At 39.9% G+C, this 23,949-nt stretch overlaps 3 protein-coding genes across 3 annotated transcripts; 2 read left to right on the top strand and 1 right to left on the bottom strand.

Moving 5' to 3' along the window:
* On the top strand, positions 7,611–11,172 carry LOC109721874 (S-type anion channel SLAH2-like). Its single transcript, XM_020249680.1, has 7 exons — positions 7,611–7,897; positions 8,023–8,236; positions 8,661–9,155; positions 9,328–9,701; positions 9,789–10,185; positions 10,326–10,357; positions 10,458–11,172. The coding sequence occupies exons 2-7, from the start codon at positions 8,042–8,044 to the stop codon at positions 10,780–10,782; spliced, it is 1,818 nt and encodes a 605-aa protein (XP_020105269.1). The 5' UTR covers positions 7,611–7,897; positions 8,023–8,041; the 3' UTR covers positions 10,783–11,172.
* Positions 14,837–17,564, top strand: LOC109722233 (protein TOO MANY MOUTHS). Its single transcript, XM_020250186.1, has one exon. The coding sequence runs from the start codon at positions 15,517–15,519 to the stop codon at positions 16,972–16,974; it is 1,458 nt and encodes a 485-aa protein (XP_020105775.1). The 5' UTR covers positions 14,837–15,516; the 3' UTR covers positions 16,975–17,564.
* Positions 17,431–22,032, bottom strand: LOC109722232 (calcium-dependent protein kinase 1-like). Its single transcript, XM_020250185.1, has 8 exons — positions 21,184–22,032; positions 20,451–20,594; positions 20,204–20,356; positions 19,863–19,978; positions 19,608–19,775; positions 18,492–18,619; positions 18,303–18,402; positions 17,431–17,928 (listed from the first exon to the last, which is right to left on the bottom strand). The coding sequence occupies exons 1-8, from the start codon at positions 21,857–21,859 to the stop codon at positions 17,845–17,847; spliced, it is 1,569 nt and encodes a 522-aa protein (XP_020105774.1). The 5' UTR covers positions 21,860–22,032; the 3' UTR covers positions 17,431–17,844.

Genomic DNA, 23,949 nt, shown 5'->3' with positions numbered 1-23,949 from the left:
AGAGTTAATAGCGGAAAAGAGTTTCTGATATTAGAAACTCGAGTCGAATAAATTTAACATATGACAGACGATGGGGTTGCCGAGTTATTCCATAACCTCCGTCTAGTCAGGACTCATGATAGAAAGACTGTATTATACGGTAACTGCACCAAGAGGTTCAGTATTCCATTCTACTGGAATGACACTACATGTTGCTAAGTGTCACTGGTGGATTGTGAGACTCATGAGAATTATCTAGATGATCGATAATTCTCATTGGGCTGAGTTGGAATTGTTCCGATCCACTGAAAAGAGTTTCAGTGATATTGTTGATAGTAATCAAAATATATCTAACTACCAGATAGAATAGAATCTATAGGGTCACACACATAAGAGATTGTGATTGATCAGATAGCTAGCTAGATAGCGATTTTTGCATCGTCGGAGGACCTAATTGTCAATATGTTGATAATTGGACTAATTTATAATTGTTATAAATTAGTGGTATTAAAGTGTAAATGTTACTAGAGAGGACTTACTAATAGTTAGTAAATTATAAGAGGGCTTATGTGCAAATATTGTATTATTAATTTGATATGATCAAATTAATATAAAGTTCAAATTAAATCAAATTAGGATCTGATCGATCTAACCAATTAAGCAAATGATAAATTTAAATCTAGATTTGTACTTATCCTTAAAGGTTATTATATTATTAAATAGAGGATTATATTCTTCTATATAACGATATACGGGAGTTTTTAGAAAATCCGAGCCGTCATCTCTCTTCTCCTCTCTTTTCCATCTTCTAGCAAAAAAACGTCCTTTTGGAAGGGAGCTAGCATTCCGGTAAGGATATCGGTCAAATCAAGAACCTCGTGTGGATACCTATAGAGGCCGGACGAGTGTGCGACTTCAAAAGAACCAAATTCCACAATAATTAAGTAGAGGTGAAGATCTATTTGCGAAAAAGATAAAGATTCGATCTTGCTATTCTCCTTTAATCTTAAAGAACATGAGGGATCCTAATTGTGTGATTTTTGAGATTGGATCTCGAAAGTTTTTCAAAATCAAATTTGTTTGATTTTCTTTTCAGCTGCGTCTTTAACGTACGCAATTTTCTAACAAGTGATGCTACAGGTGTATTCAGGATATATGCAACTCAAAGTATATCATCAGCTTAAACTTCATTTGTTACATTGATATTAAGAATATAAGTTACTTATTAAATATAAAAATATTTAAACACCGTTCTCTATAAACTTAAACTTTTAAAGTACAGCGGTTATTTCACATAATATCAAAATAGGAGGTTCTTGGTTCGAATCACATCAGGCTTCTCGCATTATTAATTTTCTCCTATTTAATTTAAACACTGTTCAAACTTTCAAGTTCGAAGCCTAATTATTTCACATTTTGGGCCAAGTCCCATTTTGTTTCGTCCGATTTTGTATTGGTTCGATTTCCTCCAACTACGCTCAAATTATATATGCTACGTGGAAATAGGGTGGTTTAGCTGGTCTTAAGATATGCTCTACCTTGTTTATACCCCCATCTATTAGCTTAAGTTTTTATTCTGATATAATTAATTCTTTTTAATCAACTGCTATTATCACATGCCATCTTTGCTGGCTTATCAATAATATTTTTAATAAATTTCTAATTTGAATATAAATCTTAATTAATCCGTATCTTTTTTTTTTTTTTTTTTTTNATCTTCATTAATTCGTACCTTTTTTTTTCCCTTTTTTTGTCTTTGTTTCAAAGTTAGAGTCACTCACAACACCTTTTCCTTGCTTATAAAAGCCCCCTCAATGACGTTTAGTGTTGTGGCTTGTATTTCAAGTGCTTCGATCTTGAGGAGGCGCCGTGATTGCGTTTGAGATCTTTGCTTCACATTCAAACTAGAGGTTCGTATGTAGAAGCAGTTAATTTGGTCCATTCAACCTTGCATGTATTTCAAATTGATATCTATCAAATTTTGACTTGTTCACTTCAATTGGTTCGTTTCTCCTGAGAAACAACAAAAATACATCTTCTGGAGTTCCAGTATCTAGTGGGGGTTTTATCTACTGCACTTAATTTATAATTAGCTGTTGACTTATTATGCGGATTTGGTAACTTTGTTCTCGTTCCGGTGAGTGTGCAATGATATATTTGAAATGGCATGTAGAAATTATGACTCGTAACCATTTCGTGCCTTAATTTATGTCCTAGCCTACTAATCCGAGAGATCAATTTTTCCGGTCATGTACTATATATAAGAATTAGTCCTAAACCCCCTACAGGCATGCTGCGAGATTCTTCGTTCATTTTTCATTCTGCGATTGCATTGTCTCATTCGTAATCTTTTTAATTAGTGCGCATGACAATGTTTTTCACCCGATCGATCTCTACCATACACTCGAACGAAAGTAGTTAAAAAATTTTCGAATCATGATCGATATTTATTTCAGGTGACAAATATTTAAAGTAAATTAAACACTGGAGTTACTTAGATCAGATCTACCTAGTATTGTGCTGCGACTGCTTACTATTAATTCAATTTTTTATTATGTTCCAAGGAATGGTCAAATCTATCGTTTTTGGTGTGACAATATGCATGCCAAATTCAAACTAACATGTAGACTTTTGTTTACTTGATTCATTTATTAATGTAGCATGTTTTTTGTTTGTATTCCAATGTGGTTGTCAAAAAATTAATACTTTGTACATGACTTGCAAACGCAATTTAACAATTTCTCTCAATTAAAAATGGTATTAGTTGATGAGGGCAACTTGAAGATCTCAAGCACAATTGAGTTTATCTATTACCTAAGCGGCGGTTTTTCTCAGCGTCTGAAATAACTTTTATATATTATGCTAAAAATGTTATAAAAAATTTGAAATTTTGCCTGTAGCAGTAAATTAAAATTAAGTTTTGATCTAAATAACTTTTTATTAGATTAATTTTGAATAATACAATATCAGAATCAATCCTAAGTTCGCAGCCATTTCATAATTATGTAGGCTTAGGATTGTAGAAAGATTGCGTTACGTGCGGTGAGAAAGTACGTTGGAAAAATACCATTTTTTTTTCCATACGTAATATTGCGTTCCGCATATCGAGATGAGTCGGTTACAATATATTTTCTGCGGTCCCATCGGAGAACGCAGAAAATATCCCTATATGCTTTTTTCTCAACTCCATTTTATCAAATAGCGTTAGATAGGTCTCAATACCAAACTAAGCCGTAGTACAAATTTTACCTGTCCAATCACATCAATCCAACAACTATCCATTTATCATGGCCCGTACAATTAATTTTTTGCACGATTTTTGTAGTAATAACACACGTTTCTAAAAATAGTACTTAAATTCGTTGTGTTTCGTTAGGGGAGAACGTCCCCACACAACGACCATCAGGCTCAATAAACAGCGTGCGAGATGTCAATTTAAAGCTAAGAAAAAAAAAAAGTTTATCTGAACAATAAATTATTTGGCCAATTTGCATAAAAAATTCACTTATTTTGGGCTTTTGCAAAATCGGGTCATCTTTTTGGCTTTTGCAGATTCGGTCCGCTTTTTCAGCAAACTGACCAAAATACCCTTATACATTTTTCTCTTTCCTCTTTCTCTCTCCTTTTTTTTCTCTCGTTCTTTTTTCTTTTTCTTCCCAGAGAGCGGCAAAAACGGAGCGGAGGTGCCCTTATACCTTTTTCTTTTCTTTTTTTTTCTCTCGTTCTTTTTTTTCTTTCTCTTCCCATAGAGCGGCGAAGACAGAGCGGCGTCGCCGCCGGCCCCCCCACCTTCCTCGCCTCCGATCCCCCTAAGGCCGGGCTGTGACTTTTTTTTTTTTNCAAATTATTTTGAATTGATTATTTAATTTTTAAAATTTTAATTTTAGTATCTAATCTCTCAATTTGTTTAATTTGAATTAGTTAATAGTTCTTAGGCTCAAAATTTAAACTTTACTTTAACAAAAAATAATAGTTGTACAAATTACATAAATTATACTAACTAAATATGAATGAAAATATTTAAATTTAAAGTCAAAGTACCGTTAATTGACTCAAATTAAACAAATTGAAAGATTGACTGCAAAATTAAAATTTTGAAAGATTAGATAACCAATTCCATGTAATCCATAGCTCAGATAAATTCAGCATGTTTTTTTACCTAAAATTAAACTGATAAAGAAACAAAAAAACGTGAATTTAACTTGTCTGCAACTTGGACAAGTTAACTATGAAGTCTAGCATTAAAATAACATTTTCTTTTACTGATGAGAATACCAAATATAAAATAAAAAGTTTAAAATTTTAGTGCAGCGAAAAGTTGAAATATTTTTCTAAACTTTGTTTGTTTGGCTTGTTTTTCTTTATACTTGTTGTTTCATCCGCTCTGTGCGAAAGCAAAAAGTGAGCTTCAAACCCGAGCGAAAAATACTCTGATTGCTTAAAATTGTTGAATATTCGGTTATTCCATGTCCCCGAAGTTAAAAAAACTCCAATAAAACCTATAGTGTGTCTTCTTTTTTTTTCAAATTAAATAAATAAATTATTGCGTGTGATGTACTTCTGTAAAAGCTATAGCCAAACCAACAACTTGTAAAAGTGCTTTTGGGTTTTTCATTTTTTTTGAACTAATGAAATTTGGAGCATGAGGTCAATAACTCGTGTTTGTGCCATGACTCTTTTTCTCCCCCATGCTTGGTTTGATAGCCACCCTTTACAATTCCTAGTCCATCCATAAAGTGATACTTATTAGATGTAAATAAATAAAATTCAAATACTAGTGTACATCCACAATAGGACCCGTTAGGAAACTCCAAGCTTCTTTCTTACTCCCTTTTTTATTTTCTTTTCTTTTTCTTTTTCTCCTTCTTTTTTTTTTTGATTAAACAGGGATATACCCTATTTGAAGAGGGGAACAGCGGGGAAACAGAGAGGAGCGAGAGAACAAAAGGGGGACAAAAAGACAGACCACAGTAATGGTAACAAAACAAGTTACCTTTTAAGTTACCTTTTCTCTGGAAACTTAAGATCCCTCTCAGGATCAAAGTTTTTTTGTAGCTTGCTGCGCGTAACAAACTGCTCACAGTGGACTTATTAGCGAATAGAGGTTGGCATGGTCCCTCCATCTGTGTTTTGTGCAACTCCGATGCCGAGTCACTACAACATCTACTTTTTCGATGTCCTTTTGCCTCTTCCCTCTGGATCTGGTTGCTAGGTCCCTCCATCGGTGATCTAATCTTGATGGACGACTCGGTTTGGGAGCTGGGGGACCGCTGGAGCAAAGCTAGAAGGACACTCTTTGGGCGTAATAAAGCTTTTTTCGACCTCGTCTTCTCGGCATGTTGCTGGGATCTCTGGAATGAACGGAACAAGCGGATATTTGACAACCACTCTAGGACACATGATGTCTTGGGCCGGAACATTCTTACCACGACGCGACTGTGGGATTCGACGCTGGGGGCGCGGAGGTCTTAGTTATTCTTCTATGGGTGCTGCTGTTGGTGCTGTGGCGGCCCGCACGCAGAGGGTGTTGCTGCTGCGGGTTCTGGCAGCCCCTCTCTTGCGATACTGCTCTGCTGAGGCATGCACACTTATGCAGCAGTTTTCCCTTCTTTTTCTCCTTCTTTGACCTCACATTCCCTCAAATTCCCATTCCCACTGTAGAATAGTCCACACAGTCCAAGACCCCCATTTCATATTATATATTTGGGTAAAGTGTATTGTTCGTCCTCGTACTATCCTTATATTGCGACTTGCCTACTGTATTTTCTCACTTAAATAGTTTAGTTTCTGAGCTTCCGTACATCTTAGATTGAAAAATAGTATCCTAGCTGTTTCGTTCATTTTCATAAATAAATTTGCCTGAAAAAAGTAAAGCAACAAGATTTCAAAATTAAAATCTCAGACACCAACCATCAAATCCTTTGCCACTTACACTAGGGCTTCATTTTAGATGGCGGGAAGATTGCGTTACGTGCGGTGAGAAACGACGATGAAAAAATACCATATTTATTTTCATACGTAATATTGTGTTTCGCATATTGCAGTTAGTCGATTACGATATATTTTCTGCGGTCCTATCGGAGAATACAGAAGCATGTCCCTATATACTTTTTCTCAACTCCATTCTATCTAATAGCATTAGATAAGATAGAGCTCGATACCAAGCTAAGCATAGAAACAGTTAGTTTAGAAGTGATAAAATAATTATACTTAAAAAAAAGGTACACAGCATGCAATATCGGAGTAGATGAGGTGTAATCATGCAAGTTTCCCTCCATGTTTCCTCTTCATATACGGAAGAATGAGAGTTACATCTTGTTGAGGAACAGCGCTTATGGCGGAACCTCAGCGAAAACGATGCATTGGCATGTAATGCTGTGCACTGAAGCTTCTCGATACGTCTCAGCGCCACCAGNAGAAAGCTACCTGCTTCATTCATAAAGCAAGATGAATTAAGCGTACAGGATGGAAGCAACTACGGCCTCCGAAGGCGAAAAAAGAAGAAAACAGAAATATATGTAAAAAAAAAAAAGAAAAAAAAAGAAAGAAGAAAAAAGAGGCATAAGTAGGGAGGGAGTTGGTCAATGGAGTAATCCCCAGTCACATATCAATCTGTTGACGTGTTCAAGCGACCGAACTGCGTTGGGTTTTTCATTTTTTTTGAACTAATGAAATTTGGAGCATGAGGTCAATAACTCATGCTCCAAATTTCATTTGGAGCATGAGTGAGGTCAATAACTCGTGTTTGTGCCATGACTCTTTTTCTCCCCCATGCTTGGTTTGATAGCCACCCTTTACAATTCCTAGTCCATCCATAAAGTGATACTTATTAGATGTAAATAAATAAAATTCAAATACTAGTGTACATCCAAAATAGGACCCGTTAGGAAACTCCAAGCTTCTTTCTTACTCCCTTTTTTCTTTTCTTTTCTTTTTCTTTTTCTCCTTCTTTGACCTCATATTCCCTCAAATTCCCATTCCCACTGTAGAATAGTCCACACAGTCCAAGACCCCCATTTCATATTATATTTGGGTAAAGTGTATTGTTCGTCCTCGTACTATCCTTATATTGCGACTTGGCTACTGTATTTTCTCACTTAAATAGTTTAGTTTCTGAGCTTTCGTACATCTTAGATTGAAAAATAGTATCCTAGCTGTTTCGTTCATTTTCAGAAATAAATTTGCCTGAAAAAAGTAAAGCAACTAGATTTCAAAAATTGAACTATTAAATCCTTTGTCACTTACACTAAGGTTTCGTTTGGGATTGCGAGGAGATTGCATTACGTGCGGTGAGAAACGACGATTAAAAAATACCATGTTTATTTCGATACATAATATTGCGTTCCGCATATTGCGGTTAGTTAGTTACGATATATTTTCTACGGTCCCATCAGAAAACGCAGAAGCATGTCTCTATATGCTTTTTCTCAACTCCATTCTATCTAATAGCGTTAGATAAGATAGACCTCAATACCAAATTAAGTATAGAAACAGTTAGTTTAGAAGTGATAAAATAATTATACTTAAAAAAAAAGTACACAGCATGCAATATCGGAGTAGATGAGGTATAATCATGCAAGTTTCCCTCCCTGTTTCCTCTTTATATACGGAAGAATGAGAGTTACATGTTGTTAAGGAACAGCGCTTATGGCGGAAGCTCAGCGAAAACGATGCATTGGCATGTAATGCTGTGCACTGAAGCTTCTCGATACGTCTCAGCGCCAGGCCCACCACCCTCTTTGAGTCTTTGTCACACTACTCAGAGCTTAATGTGTTCCTCTTCTCTTTCTCCTCCTCATTTTTGATTACTTCAAGCATCATTACAGGGGCTTCTTGTTGTACTTACTCTTCATACAAAGAGCCCAAGTTTTGAGGATACAAGCGCTTCTTTGTCGACGCTACTACTCACCCATTTGAGGTAGTTTGTTACGTGGTTTCTGTGCAGTTGCTTGTCGGAAAAATTTGTAGTTTGGTTTGGTGTGTTGAATTCTAATTATGGGCATGTTTATGTTTATATATATGTATGCTGTTTGGTTTTTGCAGGTGTTTTGTGATCTATAGGATGGAAAAGAAGGATCTCCAAGTTGAGCTTGGGACCAAGGAGTGCTTTGAAGAAGCACTCCCCCCTGTTTTGAAACTTGTTTCATCTCAAACTGTTGCTGGATTTGATTGTGTTGGTTATGCAAATGGCAAAAATGATCAATCTCAAACAGCTACCAATTACACTTCTCAAGAAGAGACACTTGTTCATGAGCCAGTAAGTTATATGTATATATATATTTTTTTTGTGTACATATATTTCGCTTTCTTGATATTCTAGGTGAAATTAGTGTTCTCTTTAAAAGTTCTTTATCATCTATGTCGTCGTCGCAAAAATTTTGCTTTGCAAATGAACTGATGAGGTGTCAACAGATTCATCAAGTGCAATAGTTAACAGCAAAAATGTTTTCATTTACTTTCCTTGTCAAAATTAAACTTGTTTAAAATTGCTTTTCGTTTCACATGTTGGATAGCAGGGAAGTTACAGGTGAAATTACTGATAAATCATCGAATAGTTTTACAAAGTGGCGTTCGTCTACGCTTATTGCACAAATTTCTACTTGCTATTCGGTATCGCGCTCGTATAGAATGGTTATACTTCCTTTTGGGTTCCAAGTTTGTTTACAAATGTTTCGTTGCAGGGAACAGAAGTTGCTGATACTCGTGGACAGGACATAGTAATCAACTTGCCCGAGCTAAGCTCGCCGATTCAAATGGCCAATCATAGCCGTCCGTTCTCTCTGTCTTTTAGCTTGCCGAGCTCTCCCTCGGGGCTTCACATCGGGCAAACCAAGACGGTCATTTACACCGATAAAGACAAGGCAAATGCTGCTAACGGCGTGAGCTCTCAACCGCCTGAACAAGGGAAGTATCATTCTCAGCCTATGCCTGTGATCGAGGGCCCGAGAAGAGTGCCGAGGAGTGACAGTGTGCGGGACAAACGATTCGATCCTTTTAAGACGTGGTCGGGGAGGCTCGAGAGGCAGCTGTCGAATTTGCGCGGGAAGCCCCAAGAGGTAGAAGAAGAAGAGGATTTGGAGGCCAATTCCTCTCATGGTGCTGCCCAGACCGACGCTGTTCCGGCCGTGGAACGCTATTTCGATGCCTTGGAAGGGCCTGAATTGGACACTTTAAGGGTAAGACGATCTCCGCCAACGGTTACAAATTGAGTTACTGAAGTTTGATCTCGATTTCAATTACTAAAGATGATGCGAAAACGGCATCTTTTCTGAAATGATAGAGTATGTTTGTTCTGGTTGGCATGCTTGTACTGACAGCAGAATGCATCTTGATTGATCTGCACTGCAGGCAACAGAAGTGTCTGTTCTGCCAGAGGACAAGAAGTGGCCCTTCCTTCTGCGATTCCCGGTAAACGCTTTCGGAATCTGCCTCGGGGTCAGCAGCCAGGCCATTCTGTGGAAAACACTGGCAACATCCCCCTCCATGACCTTCCTCCGCGTGAGCCCGGCCGCGAATCTAGTCCTGTGGTTCATCTCCCTTGCACTGATGGGACTCATCTCCCTCATCTACTCCTTGAAAGTCATCTTCTACTACGAAGCGGTCCGGCGGGAGTACTACCACCCCGTCCGCGTCAACTTCTTCTTCGCCCCCTGGATCGCCTGCCTCTTCTTAGCCATGGGAGTTCCGCCATCCGTTGCTGTCAACCTTCCAGCCCCTCTCTGGTACCGCTACAACAACCGTTTTTTTTCTCTAAAAGCTTAAGCTGCTAGCCAGAGAACGATGTTTTAATATTTTTCTATGCTCGACAGGTATGTCCTCATGGCTCCAATCTTTTGCCTGGAACTGAAAATTTATGGCCAGTGGATGTCCGGCGGCCAAAGGAGGCTCTCGAAGGTGGCGAATCCGACGAACCACTTAGCGATCATAGGCAACTTTGTCGGCGCGTTGTTGGGCGCATCGATGGGGCTCAAAGAAGGGCCGATCTTCTTCTTCGCGGTCGGATTGGCTCACTACATTGTACTGTTTGTAACTCTTTATCAGAGGCTCCCTACAAATCTCACTCTTCCAAAGGAGCTCCATCCGGTTTTCTTCCTATTCGTGGCGCCGCCGAGCGTCGCTTCCATGGCTTGGGCGAAGATCCAAGGAGACTTCGATTACGGGGCGCGAATCGCGTACTACATTGCTTTGTTCCTCTACATGTCACTGGTGAGATCCTCTCTTCAACCTTGATCAAGTTACATGTTCGAAAATTGGAATGAAAAAAAAAACAAAGAACAAGTTTTGTGAGTTCTACCAATCCTCGAAAGATTTGTATCTAATTCGTCGAATGTCTCCTCTCTTCGCAGGCCGTGCGGATAAACTTCTTTCGAGGCTTCAGGTAGTTATCTCGATTCTTTCCGAAGATTTACGCATTTTGAATTGCTACTTTCGTAAAGAGGACTCCTCATGTCTGATCTCTTTCTCTCTGTGTTCAACAGGTTCTCACTTGCTTGGTGGGCATACACATTTCCGATGACCGGTGCCGCGGTCGCAACAATAAGATACTCCGAGGAAGTCGCGAATGTGTTTACGCACGCGCTCTCTATCGGACTCTCCGCCATCTCCACCTTCACCGTGACAGCACTGCTCGTGACGACGATCATCCATGCATTCGTACTTGGCAACCTGTTCCCGAACGACATCTCGATCGCGATCACGCAGAAGAGACCGAAGTTCAGTAAGATGTTAGCACATCTAAGATCATCAAGCGCAGATATGAAAGATTTAGATTCTTCTGCACCAAGAGTTTCGCAGGAATACTGAGTGCATTCAGAAAGGTTGGTTTTGGACCATCTGTACATACTTAATTGTTGGATCCTCATCTGTAAAGAGATTCAAAGCCCAATTTATTCAACAGTGGCTATGAATCTCAAAGAGGTTCTCCAATTCATCTTATTTAGTTTTTATACATGAAAAGGGAGGGAGAGAGAGATAATTAAGAGGAAGAGTTTGTAGAATAAGGAGAAGCATCCTACTCAATATGCCATGCTCCCATTGAAGTAGTGTAGAAGAGTTTGTAGAATAAGGAGAAGCATCCTACTCAAAGCTCAAGCTGCCTCCAACTTGTATGCTCAGTTCATTTGACCTAATGAATGAAGCAGGTAGCTTGCTACCTATTTTCTCAAAAAAAAATATTTTCCTCGGTTTAAGCAAGTGTGTGCTCAGATATTGTCATTGGACTAATATGTTAAACTTAGCAATAATGGATGTGTGTTAATTTTTGAATTTCTAAGCCAATTTTATTGCAGTAGTTAATAACAAGCTAGCTAATCTTGATGTGGTGCCTTTAAAAATTCTTACCTAATAAACTATCTTTTTTTGTTTCCATAAATGTCGATTAAAAATGTGAAACAACTAAATTTCGAACTTGAAATCTCAATTTGATGAATCAAGTTCTTCTCGTTAAATGGTGGTAAAAATTCCAGACCGCACCCGAGCTGCAATAGAATACTATAATCCACGATCTGTTTTATTGTAGAAGAAGACCGTTGAAGGAGGGAAGATTTTTTAGACCTCCCTCCTTTTGGTGGAAGGGATAAATCTAAAAGAAATATTCAAGTGGGGAGCATATTATAAGTTGGGCAGCAGGAGTAATATCGACTTTTGGGCTAACCGGTGGAATGGGGAAACCACCCTTTTATCGTCGTTCCCCAAGGTATTTCATCTATCGTCTCGTAAAAATCTGAAAATCAGTGATTGTTTGAGCATTAATGGATGGTGTTGGGACACGATCCTAGGGGGTGACAATAATGTCGCCTATGGAGCTAACACAAGCATTTCAGCACTTAAGGACAGGGTCTCCCATATACGAATTGCTCAGGGACTGGACGCATTGGCAATGGAGCACTGACGGGCGTTTTACCGTGAAGTTAGCTTATTCGGCACTGTGTGATGGAGGCATTAGAAATACTTGTACTGGCAGGATCTGGAGACTACGTATACCTCCAAAAGTGAAAGTGTTTTGTTTGCTCGTTCTAAAGAAGAGATCTCCTACAGTTGATAATTTGTTAAAGAGTCCCTAAAGCAAGTGGCAAAGGGCTTGGTGGTTGGTACCCGAGGTCCCAAGTTCGAATCCTAGTTGATTCACATTTTCAGCTAAGTTTATTTCTAAATGAAATAAACGAAGCGGGTAGCGTGCTACCTATCTCTCAAAAAAANAAAAAAAAAAAAAAAAAAAGAAAAAAAAAAAAGAAAAGATAATTTGTTAAAGAGAGGATGGACTAGCAACTCGACTTGTATACTGTGTGGAATAGAAGAGGAAACCGTTGGCCATCTGTTCGCTCAGTGTGTGTTTGCTAAATTCCTTATGGTTTCGACCCTAGAGAATGTCCAACTGGGAGATATGGGAGAAGATGTGCATTTGGTCTGGGATAGATGGACAGAAAGGAGGGGACCTCAACCTAAATTTATCGGTCTTATTAGACTTATAGCTTGCTGGTGGGTCATTTGGGATATCAGGAATAGAGCGATCTTTAGGATGACCCGCACAGACCCAACCCTCAGAATTTTCAAGATTAATCAGCTGACGAACATACGGGAGAAGCTCAGTCCAATGGAGCGACATAACAATAATTAGTAGTGTTGGCCGGCGTACTTGCATGAGCAGGTTTTTTTTTTATTTTTTTATTTTTTATTTTATTTTTATTTTTATTTTTATTTATTTTATTTATATTTTTTTCTTTCGCCATCCCCCGAGGCCTGAACTGCCTCACCCATGTAGCTAAATTCATCGTCTGAATAAATGAAGCGGATAGCATGCTACCTTTCTCTCTCAAAAACAAAAAAGAAATCTCAAGTCTCAAGTATCAACAATCAAGCTTTTAACTAGCTGTACTAGATACAATATATTACCTTTTTTTAAAAAAAATAAATTAATTTACTAGTTTGACAATAAAAATATGATTAATTGCATACAGGTCCCCGCAAACATAGTGAATTGTAAATATATTCCTGTAAAGTTCAATTTTCATAAATTATTTCTACAAAAGTCCTAATATTTTCAGATATATTTTTCTGGTTTGTAAACGTTAGAGAACGTTAGAAAACTGTTTTTATTTCCAATTTGGTCATCACAAATATGTCCCTCCAAAAGTTATAACAGTATAATATAAGAGAGGTAAAAATGTCAAAAATTAACCCGGATAAAGTATTTAACGATTAACTAAATTTTTCTGACGGATTCTAACGGCATGGAGATATCTGAAAATATTAGAAGTTTTGCAGAAATAACTTATGAAAGTTGAACTTTACGGAAATATATTGGTAATTTACTATCTTTGCGGAGACCTGTATACAATTGACCCATAAAAATATAACATGAGTGGATTCTCATTAGCAACATTATGCCTTATAGAAAACTTTGTCATACAACTGAGCTCTAGCCTGATTAATTAGGTAAGAGCTCTACAGGGTACCTTGGAGTTTTGGGATTGAGTTCGGAATATGGCAATTGTGGATTGTAAACGCTAACTAATTTCAAAAAATTCGTACTAATTGAAAGGGCGCATCCATCGCATTTAAGGGCTCAACCACAGTATTCACGGGCTTCGACTTAACTCAATCCATATAAACATTAGGTTTATTATTAGGCCTCTTGCCGTTAGGTCTTTTATCAACTGCACATCCACTCAACTTATTAGGCTGATCAAATTTAACTTATTAATTTTCTGAACCTATTGCCACGGGTCAGAAAGTCTTTTTTTTTTTTTGAGAGAGAGAGATAGGTAGCACGCTACTCGCTTCGTTTATTTTATTTAGAAATAAACTTAGCTGAAAATGTGAATCAACTAGGATTCGAACTTGAGTCTCGGGTACCAACCACCAAGCCCTTTGCCGCTTGCTCTAAGGACGGTCAGTGCCACGGGACAAAAAGTTAAATCTATTTTAACCTAATAATAAATAGCCATAAGCAATATATCTTCAAAGAAGTACCCGTCTATGGCCAATAAATCTGTAGGTCTAATCACAAAAGAAGAAAAGTAGAAGACGCTGCTATGAATAATATTTGAATATTTGATGGTTATCTTTGGCTTCTAAAAATAAAAATTAAAAAAAAAAAGGGAGAGAGAAAACTTTACTATGAATAATATTTGATGGCTCTTTTCGGCTTTAAACTCCTGTATGGCTTTAAAATCTACTCTTGGCCCACAACCACAGGACCCCTAACAAAACCAGTTTTTCAAATTCAAGCTCACATATGACTTTAATCAACTTGAATTTGGATTAAAAGGAAGGCCCAAAACAAACTTTAAAATTAAAAGTTAACTAGAAACTTGGTCTTTAAATTTATCTAACATCTAGAGATTTATACAAATTAGAAAACGACGAATCCAACGTCTCCAAAAGAACTAATTAATTCAACTTAGATTTTACTCTCATCGACTTTTAATCCAAACTTAACATTATTATTATTATTATTATTATTATTATTATTATTATACAAATTAGAAAACGACGAATCCAACGTCTCCAAAAGAACTAATTAATTCAACTTAGATTTTACTCTCATCGACTTTTAAAATGAGCTTAACATTATTATTATTATTATTATTATTATTATTATTATTATTCAGATTAAATTGTGGGTAAGAAACTATGGCCTGTATGAATCCACCATTTTTCGGTAATAGTTCAACACGTACCCACTCATATACGAATCTGCTTGATTTATTTCCTTGGATTACAAAGGACCATGTGTTGCTACTTGATTGGACAAAATTAATTAATATATATATCATCTAATAATTTTTTTTTTGCTTTTATGTATATATATTCTCTATACTTTTTATTATGTCGCAGGAAGGATATAATACTTCATTCCAATTCTCGTGAACGAATTAAATGCGCTCAAATCCACACTTCATTTATTCTCACTCTCCGCATCCCCGTGACTCCTTTAAGCCTCCCCATTATGCTCTACCTTAGTAATTGCTATGGGTACCCCAGAGTCTCCACCAATTCAAATTTTTTTAAAAACAGTGGTTGAAATGTGTTGATTTGAGAGTGAATTTCAAACAAAGGGTGTTGTTGTATGGAAGCGTACATTTACATTCGTATCAGTTAGCTGTCCTAATTATTTCTGTTCCGCCAGATATATTGCAGTTTGAATTTTTCTATCTAAAATGTATAAGATTTTGTATCAAAATGAATTTATTGTAAACACAATGATCTTACGATACGTAAAGCATCACAAATAAAACCGCTACGTAATAATCGCAACGGTCAGATCTTCTGCTAAACGTGAAATTTGAACGTGCGTGAAAATTCATTATATCAAAATCTCTTCTTCTTTTTTTTTTTAGTTTGAAAGTTGTGCCCTAAGTTTTACTCTCAAATTTGAATTGGTGACACTATGGGGTAACACTTTAATTTAAAGGCCCCACTAACCACTTCTCTCTCTCTCTCTCCTCCCTTTCCCTCCAACCCAACACTATAAATTCCTTCCCGACCGTTGCTTCCCTCCATTCCCAACTGTAGCAAACCCCCCTAACAGAAACCATGCCAACCCTACTCTTCTCCCTCCCCCTCCTAAACCTGTTATTATTACTACTGCTTAGTCTTAGTCCAATTCCCGTATGCCGGTCCGAATTCACCGTCGTCCTCCCCGACTCCTCCGCGCTCGTGGACGGCCCCCAGACGGGCCGCTCCGACCGCGCCCGCACTGACCCCGACGAGCAGCGCGCCGTGTACGCCGTCATGGCGGCCACGGGCAACGCGTGGGCGGCGTCGATCCGCGACGTGTGCCGCGGGCGGTGGCACGGCATCGAGTGCATGCCCGACAGGGACGGCGTCTTCCACATCGTCTCCCTGTCCTTCGGGGCGCTGTCCGACGACACCGCGTTCCCAACCTGCGACCCCGCGCGCTCCACCCTCCCCGCCGCGGTCCTCGCCCTGCCGCACCTCCGCTCCCTCTTCTTCTACCGTTGCTTCGCGGGGAATCCGCAGCCGATACCGGCCGTGCTCCGCGAGAACGGCCACGTGGGCCCCATCCCCGCCGAGCTCGGCAACCTCACCGCGCTCCGCGTCCTCGACCTCCACGGCAACAACCTCACCGCGCCCATCCCCTCGTCTCTCCAACGCCTCGCGCGGCTCCGCCTCCTCGACCTGAGCTCGAACACCTTGCGGGGGCGCATCCCCCAGCTCAAGCTCCCCGGTTTGAACGTGCTCGACCTCAGCCGCAACGCGCTCCGCGGCCCGATCCCGGGGAGCCTCGGCCGATTCGGCTCGCTCCTCAAGCTCGACCTGAGCCGGAACCGGCTCACCGAGCGAATCCCCGACTCGCTCGGCGACCTCGGAGCCCTGATCCTCGTCGACCTCAGCCACAACTCGCTCGCGGGACCGCTCCCGACCGCTCTGGGGCGCCTCGGATCGCTCCGAGCGCTGATCCTCAGCAACAACTCGATGGCGTCGACGACGATCCCCGGAGACCTCTTCTCCGGGCTGAGAAACCTGATCGATCTGATCCTCTCCGACATGGATCTCGAGGGGTCGATACCGGAGTCGATCGGCGACCTCCCGAGCCTCCGAGTGCTGCACCTGAACGGGAACAAGTTGGAGGGATCGATACCTCGGAGCTTCCGGAGGTTGGAGCGGCTGAGCGAGTTGCGGATCGAGGGGAACCGATTGAGCGGGGCGATCCCGTTCGCGAGGGAGACGATGTGGAGGATGGGGAGGAAGATGAGGGTGGAGGGCAATGCGGGGCTCTGCTACGACGCCAAAAATGGGAGCTTTGAGGGGATCGCGGCGGTGTCGGCGATGAATTACTGCGAAGGTGAGGGGTCGGAGAGCAAAATGGACGCCGCTGGGGAGAGCGCGAAGCGTGTTGCGCCGAGGAAGGGCGATCACCCACCGTCCGTTTCGATCTCCTCGGCGCGTGATCATCGTCGGCGGGGTTTTCATCGGACGGTTGGAGTGGTCGCTGGGTTTTTGTTCTCTATTTGTTTTTTCTCCTTATAATCGTATGCAGTAGTAACAAAGTATAGAGGGCCCCTGCCCCGGGGTGATTGATTACTTTTGAATTGTAAGATGTTTTTTTTTTTTTTCTAAATTTTTTTTTTAAGAGTCGATAATTACTCAGTTTGATGATAGCTTAGGTTTGATCTACTTGTATGTGAGAAATATTTTATCCACTCGCTTTTACTTGTAATATTTTATGACGGATAAGTTTTTTATTTTCGGCCGAGTTCCATGGATTTGAACTCTTTTTGAGTACATGTTTTACCGCAGCAGAGTCAACATGATTTACAAATAAGAATGCCTTTAATATCATACTAACTGCACGGAATAATCATTCCCACCATGATATCAGAATTTCAAGGTTAAAATCCTTCATGCTCAATCGCTTGAAATGCTCTCCGAATTCTGCTTCGGATCAAGATTAGCGTACCTTATGTGCAAGGCCAAGAGGAAACAAAAGATAAAACAGCTCGCCAGATCTGATTAATGTATATATCGATCATCTTAACAGTAACACAAACCAAAAAAAAAAAAAGAAAAGAAAACCAAAAGAAGTTCAAAGTTCGCTCGAGACGAGGGTTGCATACTGAGTTGCTAACATGGGAAAGGGCAAAAGGGCAAACACTACACCAAAAGTGCCAAAAAGCACACAATAAGTTTGGAGATCACATAGACGTGATTTTGGACGGTGGTTTTGATCGCCCAGAAACTGCTTTGTCCCCTAGTCATCTCTCCGAAGGACACCCTTTAATACAGGCGATGTAATGCTCCACGAAAAAGGTCCTCAATCGCGTATGCTTGCATCCTCTACAGGATGCGTAAAAATATACTGAACAGAAGAACCGCGCCGCGAGGTACGCATGGTGTCCATCACTTCCGTCGCCTTATGGGAGCAATATCTTGACTGTTATTCTTCATCATCGCCACAAACTCCTCATAATTTATTCTTCCGTCCTGCAAAATGAAGAAAATATGAGTAGATGGCACGGAATGAAGTGGGAGAAACTGAAGAGTGAAACCGAGAGAATTCGATATCAGATACTAGAGCCTGTGTGGCGTAGCTGAGAACTGCAGAAAGTGTTCTTCGACTAGAGTGGTTCATAGAAGCACTTATAGCTTTTCCATTAAAATTTCCTCAAAAAATCTTAAAATAGAAGCTTCTACTTGAGGCCCAAAAGATTAATTTAGCTTTCCCACTAGAAAACCTCCAGGCTTTTTGTTTGCAAAATGCTTGATTTCCAAAGCTTTCATTTTCCGAGTGAAGAAGCTGCTCAGAAGGCGCTGTATGATATATAGTATATATGAATATGAACATAAAATAGACTTACATGGTCTGCATCAACTTCAGCAATGATCTCTTTTATTGTTTTCTCATCGCCCATGTCATACTTCTTCAGAGCTTGTTCCAGCTCCTCCATTGTAATGTATCTACATAAATCGCAAAACAATAGGTGTTCAACAAACTAATCTAGAAGTTAAATAGAAAGGATGCGCAAGCACTAGGAAAGAGAGGCTACCCGCTATTGTCCTTGTCAAAATATTCAAATGCTTTATATATGTGACCTTCCTTTTCCAACCTATTCATGTGCATTGTAGCTGATATAAACTCAAGATAATCAATGCTTCCATTTCCGTCCACATCAGCCTGTGAAGAAAAATTAAGAGAAAGTAGTAGTGCACAACAAAAGTCGGGATTGATTTTAAAGTTGGAGAGCAGTTCTGACACAAGTAGTTTAAAGGGGTTAGATGAGTATCAACTGCATTTACAGAAGACAATACTACCATCAAACAAATTAGAGTTCCCACGAGATCTCTCTCCCTCGATATCATACAAACAGTCAAAAATGCGTACGCACATGACATATGTTGATAATTCAGCTGGAACTTTCATAATAGTACTTTACAATGTAGCACCCCTCTATTCTCAATCAAAGTTAAAATAAGATTACTGCAAAAGGAACCAAAAGTACAAATACCCTTGATGTGAACAGTGCTTGGAGAGGACAGATATGCAGTACATAGATAGAAAGATGAGAGAGAAAACCATATAGACACACACAGACAAACGCGCCCGCGCGTGCGAGAGAGAGAGAGAGGTTGATTACTTGGAAGAAATTTCAAGCAACAAAGACTAAGACAAAAGGGAGAGATTTATCAGTAAAACCAAATGTATTTGTCTGAAACTTGTTTTTGGTTATGCAAACAAAATTACCTTCCCGTGAGGGAAAGAAGTTTGAAAAGCAACTTTCATCAGGTGAATTGGGCATTTTGTAATCTCAGTTAAAACATTTGACATCGAAATTCAGAAACTCTTTAGTCAATTGTAACAACAGAAAAAAGAAAGAGCATTCAGGGCAACAAGAAGAGCTAATATATAACATGGCGCCCTTTATCGTGGGGGTTACCTAAGAAGTACAAATCATTTGTTACGTACAACATGATGAAGAAGCTAGCAAGTCTCTGGTCTTCCTAATAAAGTGTCATCCATTAATATATTTCCTACAAAGTCTTAGTCTATGTCAGGATGCCTAATATAACAAAAATTCAAGAAAAGACAAGCAGAAAGATAAAAAATAAGAGTCATGAAGAATAGGATTAGCTTGAGTAGCTGTGGGAAGGCTTGGACAACATACCGCCTCCATCAACTGCATGAGCTCTGATTCAGAGATCTTAGTACCCAATTTTGGTAAACCGGTTCTTAGTTCTTCGAGAGTTATTGTCCCACTGTTATCAGTATCTATCGATTTGAACATTTCTTTCAAGCCCACGATCTCTTCCTCCGATAAGTTTTCTGCGACGACCTGATAAAAAATTACAAAGACTCCATCAACGTATCAGATTAAAAATATTTATTTAAGGTGGTAAACAAAGGAAAAGCACTTGATGACCTTTAAGGCTACTTTCTTAAGCTTGTTCATCGCCCTAAATTGTTTCATTCTACTTATAACAGTGTTGTCAAGTGGTTTATCCGGCGCCTCTCCATCTTCTCTGATCCATGGATGATCTGCAATATCTTCAACTATCAAACTGGATGAACTGTAATTACGAGATAGTACAAGTATGATAACAACCAGGAGATCCCCTGAAAGACATTCCCTCTCAACTCCCAAATAAAAAAGATTTTTTGTTTTCAGCATTGTATCCAAAAATAGATTAGAAGTAGCAATAAACCCATATTGTCACCGTGCAGGAAGAAATATACAAAGACGAGGCAAAATTTTCGACTCACTAAGAATTTCAGCGGCAGTAAGCCGCTCTTTTGGGTCTTGCCGCAGCATCTTCTTGACCAAGTCTTTAGCACCGCTAGATATAGAAGGCCAAGGGTCAGATAAGAAATCGACATGGCCTCGTCTAATCTCATTGAATATCCCGTCCTCATTCTCTGTCAAAAACAATCATCAGCCCCGAATCCATGTTTAACAAAAATTGACGAAAACATTTAGATCTGGTACTTGGCAACTAATAGTAAGGCATACCTGCCCAAAAGGGAGGAACGCCAGAAAGAAGGATGTAAAGTATAACTCCAGCACTCCATATATCAGCCTCCGGTCCGTAATGCCGTTTCAGGACCTCAGGAGCCACATAGTATGCGCTTCCTACGAGATCTTTATACACCTCTCCTGCATTGAACATGTTTTCCACTGTAAGCACATTTTCAGAAGAAAAGAAACTTGCACGGAAACTGTGTAGAGAAAAAAGAAAAAAGAAACAACTTTTTGTTTACATGACCTCGAAAAAGAGTTACATAGGAGGAAAGAGTCGAAAAATAGAATAGCAAAGAGTCGAGAAAAAGAGTCTGAAGAGAAACCTCTTGGCACAAATGAGTCACTTCAAAGCTCTTTATCCAAACTCTTTGAAAACTTTTTTACACACGAACTTGTAAAGAGCTGCAACTCGAAGAACATAAGGCAAGGGAACACGAAGAGGTAAATCTAAATTCTATTAAATTCATTTATTCTATACGTTCGTGAATCAACTGTTAATATGGAAACCTCAATACAATTTAAGAAGAACAACAACTCAAAATCAACAAAATTGAAAATTTAAGGGGTGCCGATCAAAAGTATAAAGTTGAAGGGGGGGTCGATTTTCAACAGGGCATTTCATCAAACAGATTATCTGCGTCAATCATGAGGTCGATAATTGATCGTCCGCGAATAAGGCGGGCGGAAAGGAGAGGAAGAATTATCAAGCATAGCTTATACGGACCGGGCTTGAAGAAGACGGAGAGGCCGAAGTCGGTGGCCTTGAGGGGGGAGTCCTCGCTCTTGTTGAGGAAGAGGAAGTTCTCGGGCTTGAGGTCGCGGTGCATGACGCCCATGGAGTGGCAGCTGTGCACGACGGCGACGATCTCGCGGCAGAGGGCGGCGGCGGCGCGCTCGGTGTAGTGGCCGCGGGCGATGATGCGGTCGAAGAGCTCCCCGCCCTCGCAGAGCTCCATGACGAGGTTCACCGAGTGGCGGTCCTCGTAGGCGCCGCGGAGCTCCACGATGTTGCGGTGCCCCGTGAGGTGGTGCATGATCTGGACCTCGCGCCGCACGTCCTCCACGTCGTCGCGGTGCACCAGCTTCCGCGTCGCGATCGACTTGCACGCGAACCGCTCCCCCGTCGCCCTGTGGGTCACCAGGTACGTCACCCCGAACTGCCCCCTCCCGAGCTCCCGCCCGAACACGTAGCTCGCGCGCACGTCCTCCATCGGCCGCCCCAGCACCCTCCCCACCGGCGCCGCCGCCGCCGCCGCCGACGCCGATGCCTGCGGCGGCGCCGCCGCGGCGGGGACGTAGGGTTTGGGAGCGCGATGGGGCCAGGGCTGGGGTTGCGGTTGGGGTTGGGGAGGGGCGCGGCGATCGGGGTCGCTGCGGTGGCGAGAGGTGCGGCTACCCATGGCTGTGAGCGCACCGCCGACGAGAGAGAGAGAGAGAGAGAGGAGAGAGAAAGGGGGTTGACAAAGAAGCTCTTTTGGGAAGAAGCGCTGTTCCTCTCTCTCTCTCTCTCTCTCTCTCTTCTCTTTCTCTCTCTACAGTGGAGAGGAGACTACGATGGGGGAAGGGAGGGGGGATCGGATGCGAGTTACGGAACAGCGGAGATAAAAAACTAGCGAATCAGTGTGTGCCGCGTTGACGATCTAAAAAAGTGGGTCACAGTTCCGGGATTCCACGGGGTGAGAATATCATAATTGGGATCCCGGTTTCATCTAATTTATTACGTTTAAAAGTAAAATTTAGTAGGATACGTAGTCAGCAAATTTTTTATGTACAACATCCTAGAAGATAAGCACATTTCAGAAATTGAGATGGCGGTCAGGAGTGTTTGGGAGTTGACTAGGGACCGCCGCCAAGGGACAGTTGCGAGGGATCTAATCAGGGTCATAATATGTTGGTGGATGATTTTGTGAGAAAGAAATAATATTATTTTTGGAAGCCAATCATTTGATTCTTTTTTTGACTATTAGACAAATAGAGAATGTGAGTAGGGAATGAGCTGGGTTTTGTAGTTCTTAGCGTCTTGGTTTTGAGTGGGGAATACAAGTATCAATTTTTTATAGTTTTTTAAATTTTAGTTTTTATTTGTCGTTTTTGTTTTGATTGCATTCAATGTTTTTCGAGTCCGCGGTGCCTCAACCCCCTAGCTAAATTCATCTGTTTAAATAAATAAATCAGGTAGCGTGCTACCTTTCTCTCAAAAAAAAAAGAGTAAAATTTAGTTATTGTATAATTTTATTTTTATTTTATTTAAAAAATTTTGTCAAAAAAGATAGTAAAATAGAATTTTTTTCAAAGCCACAAAATGGTGCTATGTCTAATAATAAATTCTTGTATTGAAACAAAAATAAGATCACAAGTTAGTTAAATATTATTTTTTAAATCATAGAGTGCTAAAGTAAAAATGGACTAAATTATAAAGTAGTTAAGTATAATATTTTGAACTATAAAATGGTAAAGTGAAAATGCATGAAACTATAAAATGGAATAAATTAAATTTTGCCCTTTAATTAAATAAAAAATACTTAATATAAAAAATGTTAAAAATTAAAAAAAGGGGAATTGATATTTACATAGGTATATTTAATATTACATGAGGTGGGTAGATAGCATTTTTTTCATATAAATAAGGTTAATTGGACCATTAGTCTCCACGCTTATCCAATTTTTTATTTTGGTCCCCCATCTTTTAGTGATTAATTAGATTCTTAATCATTAGTGCTAATTATTGCATCATTATTTTTTTGATTTTTTTTCCCTTTGATTCTTCTCTAGTATGCACACCAAGCCAATTTTATCAATGTCAGTATTATTTTCCACGCTTATGACTATTCCGATCTTGCACACAATTAAAACATTCAGCATCTTAGCACCAAATTAGGTATGCTATTGAGCTCTTCTATAAATTTAGATAAGTTAGTACCGCAAATTATCGAACCATAATTATATTTTATATAAGAAGGAAGGATATTAGTAGAATTGGCGTGCATGATCTAGTCCATCAAAATTAGCGAAAACTTTAACAATCGGGACCAAAGCGGAAAAAAGAAAAAGTAACAGTTAGGTAGGGGCCAAAAGGACATCAATTTTTAGTTGAAGAGTTTTCGTGTAAAAGTGAGGTATAGTTTGGAGATCATGGAATGGAGACATTGAATGTGACGACTGAAGCAAAAAAAAAAAAAAATTATTTCAGTAAAAAGCTCTCCAAGAATAACTCATTAAAAAATCATAATCGTCTAATAAATATCAAAATTTTTATTTTTATAATTTAACTATTAAAAAAAAATAAGGAACTCTTGTACTATGATAGTTGATCGGAGTGTTCGAAATAAGACATTGTTGGAGAGCTCCTCACTGAAGTTTGACAAAACAGAGGCGGTGGGGTGATGTGGGGGGTGAGAATATCACGCACAAGCACAACTGGATAGCATAGGGAGATTCCACGCGGAGAGCCATCGCGCAGGGACTCGTGGCGGCGAGAATCGAGCGCGTT

This window comes from Ananas comosus, linkage group 16 (genome assembly GCF_001540865.1).
Source record: "Ananas comosus cultivar F153 linkage group 16, ASM154086v1, whole genome shotgun sequence".
NCBI lineage: Eukaryota > Viridiplantae > Streptophyta > Magnoliopsida > Poales > Bromeliaceae > Ananas > Ananas comosus.
The sequence above is the reverse complement of the archived record's forward strand: the minus strand, read 5'-3'. Positions and strand labels throughout refer to the sequence as shown.

What these genes read in the sequence shown, in the direction of transcription:
- LOC109722233 (XM_020250186.1), top strand. Translation starts at nt 15,517, where the DNA reads ATGCCAACCCTACTCTTCTCCCTCCCCCTCCTAAACCTGTTATTATTA.
- LOC109722232 (XM_020250185.1), bottom strand. Translation starts at nt 21,859, where the DNA reads ATGGGTAGCCGCACCTCTCGCCACCGCAGCGACCCCGATCGCCGCGCC. An exon ending in TCATGCAGTTGATGGAGGCG is followed by an intron (nt 18,620 to 19,607) that starts GTATGTTGTCCA and finishes TTTTCTTCACAG; the next exon opens with GCTGATGTGGACGGAAATGG. An exon ending in TTTGACAAGGACAATAGCGG is followed by an intron (nt 18,403 to 18,491) that starts GTAGCCTCTCTT and finishes CGATTTATGTAG; the next exon opens with ATACATTACAATGGAGGAGC.
- LOC109721874 (XM_020249680.1), top strand. Translation starts at nt 8,042, where the DNA reads ATGGAAAAGAAGGATCTCCAAGTTGAGCTTGGGACCAAGGAGTGCTTT. An exon ending in CTGAATTGGACACTTTAAGG is followed by an intron (nt 9,156 to 9,327) that starts GTAAGACGATCT and finishes TCTGCACTGCAG; the next exon opens with GCAACAGAAGTGTCTGTTCT. An exon ending in AACCTTCCAGCCCCTCTCTG is followed by an intron (nt 9,702 to 9,788) that starts GTACCGCTACAA and finishes TATGCTCGACAG; the next exon opens with GTATGTCCTCATGGCTCCAA.